Source organism: Gadus chalcogrammus, chromosome 7 (assembly GCF_026213295.1).
Source record: "Gadus chalcogrammus isolate NIFS_2021 chromosome 7, NIFS_Gcha_1.0, whole genome shotgun sequence".
Lineage (NCBI taxonomy): Eukaryota > Metazoa > Chordata > Actinopteri > Gadiformes > Gadidae > Gadus > Gadus chalcogrammus.
The window spans coordinates 30,844,685-30,850,684 of record NC_079418.1 but is presented as its reverse complement, the minus strand read 5'-3'; the positions used below and the strand labels follow the sequence as shown (position 1 = coordinate 30,850,684).

The 6,000-nt window shown below is 51.1% G+C and overlaps 1 protein-coding gene across 1 annotated transcript; it reads right to left on the bottom strand.

The window, feature by feature from the left end:
- Positions 1-875: 875 nt before the first annotated feature.
- Positions 876-4,887, bottom strand: LOC130386448 (proline-rich protein 7). The gene is made up of 3 exons (XM_056595381.1): positions 4,402-4,887; positions 2,649-2,951; positions 876-2,129 (listed from the first exon to the last, which is right to left on the bottom strand). The coding sequence occupies exons 2-3, from the start codon at positions 2,926-2,928 to the stop codon at positions 1,657-1,659; spliced, it is 753 nt and encodes a 250-aa protein (XP_056451356.1). The 5' UTR covers positions 2,929-2,951; positions 4,402-4,887; the 3' UTR covers positions 876-1,656.
- Between the last annotated feature and the right edge of the window lie 1,113 nt (positions 4,888-6,000).

Sequence of the window (6,000 nt, the reverse complement as noted above, 5' to 3'; positions counted from 1 at the left end):
TTGTGTGAACTCAGACCCTCACACATGCGACTTTTAATGAGCATAACAGTACTACACCTACTACTACCACTACTACCACTTCTACTACTACTAGAACAACAACAGAGCTCCATACCTCTACTCCTCGCTATTTATGCTCTCTCTCTCTCTCTCTCTTACGCGTCGTGCTCTTTTCTATCAGTCTTTTCTAATGACTTCCTTTCTGTCTGTCTGCTGCCCGCTCTCTTTCAAACAAGCACACGATGTTTTGACTCGCTGATGTACGTTAATAAAAGACGTTAGAAAAAAAAAAAAACAGGTGTCGTCTCGTCTCTCGTGTGGATTATCGGTCGATGTCCGTGTCAATCAATCAATCAATCATCGATCCTGCGTCCCGGCGGCTGAGCGGTGGGTCTCCATAGCAACAGATCCCCGCCTCCTGCAGTGTGATTGGTGAGTAGGAAGGAGACGTGCGTTGAAAGTTACCCGGTTCAAATCCCCACTAGTGCAGTTTAGATAATAACAACAAACTTGTTTTGTCGCACTGACGTACAGAAAGACAAGTCGAGTTAAACACCTACGTCCGGTTGTTACGTGAGTAAGAGCTTTGAAACCCTTGTTTGTCTGTTTGTTACGTGAGTTAGAGCTTTGGTCACGATACTGTTGTCTCTGGGAAAACTGACGGCTCATCACCAAAGGTTTCACCAAAGCGAACAGAACAGAAATCGTAGAGATGAATAACTGAATGATTAATTGTCGTTGGTGTGTAGCACATAAATCATAAATGTTCCTGAGGCACTTATTCAGGTCGTTATTTACCTCTGCATTAAATCCTAGTCCATGTCCTCCCCCCTGAAGCATGGACATCGAGACGTGACAGTACACGGTTCCACTTTTAATGCCTTTACAATTACAAAATTCACAGCAGCTCCGCGATCTTCAGAGAAACGCTCATTGTGTACAGGTCTGGCCTATCAGGTCTGTCCGACCATCTGGGCCAACCCACTCCCAGGCGGTGATGGCTGACAGCTCCTCTCTTCACCAGAACATAAGCACTATGAGGACCAGCTTGAGATCCCACATGGCATTACTGCAGGAGGCTGGTGCTGAGGCCAGACATAGTCAAGCTGCAGTCCCTTTTAAATTAGTTAAATGGATCACTTAGTTTGTACACATCGTTTTTTATTGAATTGTTAAATGGGTTCGTAAGAAAATAAAAACCTCCATTTTCATCCTTATCTGGGTGGCTGGAAGGCAGGTCCTAGGCAGTTTGTCAGTGAGTTCGGAAAATCCATCCCTGGCGAAAAAGCCCAACCCTGGTGAAGGCTGCTGATGCTTATCACTTAATACAAGCAAATCTGGATAGCACTGTGACTTGTTACCACATCATCGCAAGTTGATAAGTACATAGATGAAGATGTGGTCTGATGACCAGAAACAGGCATTCCCTCAGGGGGCTGGAGCAAACGCCCTCTGCTCCTGAGGAACCCCCCGGGGGGGGGGGATCAGAAGCCAATGACCAGAGCCTGGTCAGGATGGAACTAAGTTCTCCACAGAGACTGTGGACTTCCTGTTCTATCCGTGCGGGTGGATCCCCTCAAACAGCTGTACTCTTGCCCAGCATGGGGTACCCCCTGCAGAGGCTACAGCCTGTTATATCTATGAGGAGGGATCCCTTCAAACAGCTGTACTTCTACCCAGCATGGGGTACCCCCTGCGGAGGCCACAGCCAGAGTCCAGTCCATTCCCCTCCTGAACCTCGTTCAGCTCCTGGAAGCCTGGCATCCCGATCACCCTGCTGAAGCCCAAGAACTCAGACTGAGTCCTGGTCTCCGGCAGCAGGCCTCTGTGGTCCATGTTGGACAGGAGCTGACCCAGGCCGTCCCAGTGCCGGGCTGAGGGCAGCTGGATCAGAGAGCAGTAGCCATGTTCGGCACTCGGTGCCGGAGGTTTGCTGGAGCCCGACTGCAGAGCCAGCTCGGGGTCCCGCCCCTGGAGCTCCCAGGGGGAAAGGGGTGGGGCTCGTTGCTGGGGGGGCTTCAGGAAGACGGCCCTGCCATGTAGGGGGTCCGCCAATACCTCGTTGTAAGATGGGGGGGGGTCATCCATCAACACTGCCTCTTCATAGCAGGGGGGGTTCCGGTCTGAATCTGTCGAGAGAAATTCATCATCCAGTCATTTTCAATGCATTAAGTATGCAAAAGTAACATCCTTCGCATTCAGAACTAGTGTTAATGAGTATCCTGGTCATTTGGCAAATTGGGTAGGCAAACTCTGCAACCAAGAGAGTCAATGGTCAAGAGAAGATGCACTGTTCACTGGCCTCTCCTTATCTTTCGTTTTCAGACAAAACCTGGTCAGGTGCAGTGGTCGGGTTGCAGTGGTCAGGTAGCAGTGGTCCGGTAGCTGTAGCAGTGGTCAGGTGCAGTGGTCAGGTGTAGTGGTCAGGTGTAGTGGTCAGGTGTGGTGGTCAGGTAACAGAAGCAGGGGTCAGGTAACAGAAGCAGTGGTCAGGTGTAGTGGTCAGGTGTGGTGGTCAGGTGCAGTGGTCAGGTAACAGAAGCAGGGGTCAGGTAGCAGAAGCAGTGGTCAGGTAGCGGTTGTGGTGGTCCAGTAGCAGTGGTCAGCTTACAGGTGCAGTGATAAGGTGAAGGCTGACCACTCAGTACCTGGCCAGGTGACCCAGTGGGCCTCCGGTAGCGTCAGGGGGCCGTGGCTGGGCGAGGAGAGGCACAGCGGGGGGCAGAAGGCGGGGAGCGGGGGAGAGCACTCTGCGGACTCCGTCTCCATGGTCCTGAGGCACTGCTCCCTCAACCGCTGCTCCTGGCCGCTCTTGAGCCGGCGCCGCAGGGCGCCACAGAGGCAGCACAGCACCGCCACCAGCGCCCAGAGCAGCCAGAACCCCGTGAAGCAGGCCAGGAAGGTGGAGGTGCCCCGCGACATCCCCATGTCGACCGTACGGAGGCTTCACCCTGTGGTACATGATCAGACGATGACAGGGTGAGTGCTCACACGATGACAGGGTTAACGATCTGATGTTGATGGGGTTAGTGTTCAGACGATGACAGGGTTAACGATCTGATGTTGATGGGGTTAGTGTTCAGACGATGACGGGGTTAGCGATCTGATGATGACAGGGTTAACGATCTGCTGATGACGGGGTTAGTGTTCAGACGATGAAAGGGTTAACGATCTGCTGATGACGGGGTTAGCGATCTGATGATGACAGGGTTGGTGATCAGCCAACGACGGGGTTAATGATCAGGCGATGACAGGGTTAATGATCACACGATGATTGAGTTTAGGATCAGACAATGACAGAGTTAAGGATCAGACGATGATCTGGTCAATGATATGACGATTAAGGGATTAAGGACAATGAAGCAGTTATGGCCCGCGGTGGCAGAGATCCAAAAATCAACTGCAATGGTGTAATTTCATTCTGCAACGCCTGCCAGAAAAAGCTTGGTCACAACCAGAAGATAAATCCAGCTGATGCCATTTTTCCTATTCTCTTGAAGAACATAAACTAAATTTATTTAGTGATGACTGAAGCGGTTTTAGGAGAGGTGACCCTCAACAACAGCTGAAGGTGGAGGGACGGCTTCGGTATTCTGTCTCCCAAGAGCACGGTGGAGATCAGGAGGCGTCAGGAGAGGTCAGGGAGATGGTCATTTTGACCTCGTGTTAGGAAGGTTACAGGGAGTGGGGCGCCCTCTAGTGGCGGGGGACGGAGGAAGGATAGGAAAAGGCGGACAGTGTTGACGTAGTGAACCTGCTTCCAGAAACCAACGAGGGGACTTTGGGTGAAGAAATGTGAAGCTGCTTCAGATTTGCCTATTTGGAACCAGGCAAAGTACTTCACATTGACGAAAAAGAAAAAATGAATCATGATATGTGGATATTACGCACTCATGACGGTCACAAAGCAGAACAAAAAACTCAAAGCCAAACTTGCATCTCCACTCGAATCAAGACACGATGGAACACTGTTGGACATTTGACATCTGTTAAAATAATCGTTCTGTTACTCCCCAACTACAACCGCGTCCAGCTTTAGCCAGGCTATCTTTGAATGCCATGATCAACTCTTTCTCCTCTATCATTCCTCGATTCCTCAATGCACTTTAAAAGTGAGGTTGAATGTAGAGACAGATGTGGGATACAGGTGAGTAAAAATGATCCAGTGTTTGGAGCGGACGTGCAGGGCGCTTCTCAGCTCGTGAAGGGGAGGCAGAACGCGTCTCAGCTCGTGGAGGCAGAGCGCATCTCAGCTCGTGGAGGGGAGGCGCTGCTGAGACGCGTGTTGCCCCAGTGGCGATGGAGGAACCCGTCAATCTCTTAACTCGGACGTCTGATCAAACCCCACGGAAAGCCACTTCCTTGTAAATACTACGGTCTCACATCACGAAGGAAACGTACCTGTAGCTGTTTTGGCGAGCACAGATCAGAATCCCAGATGAGCACTTGATGCTGTTGTCTCCGGTGTATTCTTTGTATCTCTTGTTCATATCCAGCAGTATGTCGGCCTGTATTATTCTATGTATGCGTATTGTTCATTTCCAGCATTAGGTAGCTCTATATTAATTCTGGATATTGTTCCTATCCAGCCAGGCGCGCGCTCTGTCACGACACGGCGCCGCTCTTTCTTCTCTGTTTCGGTCACGAGCCGCGCGTCGTGCTGTGAACACCGTTTGGAGAATGTTGGGTTCACCTTGGCAACCTGGCCACTCCCCCCTCCTCCCTGGTAACCTAGCAACCCGGCCCCTCCCATTGCTCCCTGGCGTCGCGGGGCCGGACAGAATACTAATCAAACGCAGAGTGGGGTTTCCCAAGGATGAGTCGAAGATGACGTCATTGAGGATAGGGTGTCAGTTACACGGCTTACCCTTCCTGTCTTTGTTTACCTACCCCCCTCCTACCTATACCCGTTACCTCCTACCTATACCCACCTATCCTAGGGTAGCCATCCACCTAGGCAGGTTTAACTTCCTTCCTCCCTCACCTACCTTCACCCTCCTCCCTAGCCTTCCCACCGAGCTATCTCAAGTACCACACAGAGCTGAACATGGGGCTGTATCTGGGTTGCGTCCCTATGACAACCGTTCTGAAAACAGTGGATGGGCTGGTTTAAAGAGGTCCTTCTGACCCTCTGTCTCTCTTGCTCTGTCTCTCACCCTGTCTCTCTCTCTCTGTCTCTCTGTCTCTTTCTATCTGTGTCTCTCTCTCTGTCTCTGTATGTCTCTGTCTGTCTGTCTGTCTGTCTGTCTGTCTGTCTGTCTGTCTGTCTGTCTGTCTGTCTGTCTGTCTGTCTGTCTGTCTGTCTGTCTGTCTGTCTGTCTCTGTGTGTGTGTCTCTGTGTGTGTGTCTCTGGCTCTCTGTCTCTGCCTCTCTGTCTCTCTGTCTCTGTGTCTCTCTGTCTCTGTCTCTGTGTCTCTCTGTCTCTGTGTGTGTGTCTCTGTCTCTGTGTGTCTCTCTGTCTCTGTGTCTCTCTGTCTCTGTGTGTGTCTCTGTCTCTGTGTGTCTCTGTCTCTGTGTCTCTCTGTCTCTGTCTCTGTGTCTCTCTGTCTCTGTGTGTGTCTCTGTCTCTGTGTCTCTCTGTATCTGTGTGTCTCTGTGTCTCTCTGTCTCTGTGTCTCTCTGTCTCTGTGTCTCTCTGTCTCTGTCTCTGTGTCTCTCTGTGTCTCTCTGTCTCTGTGTGTCTCTCTGTCTCTGTGTCTCTCTGTCTCTGTGTGTCTCTGTGTCTCTCTGTCTCTATGTCTCTCTGTCTCTGTGTCTCTCTGTCTCTGTGTCTCTGTCTCTGTGTCTCTCTGTCTCTGTCTCTGTGTCTCTCTGTCTCTGTGTATCTCTGTCTCTGTGTGTGTCTCTGTCTCTGTGTCTCTGTGTCTCTGTCTCTGTGTCTCTCTGTCTCTGTGTGTGTCTCTGTCTCTGTGCTCCCTGTCTGTCTGAATGATGACCCTGAACAGACAGCCCTGCCGTCTCCCTGTCTGTATGCCAGGGGTCTGGGTCTGGGCCCAGAAT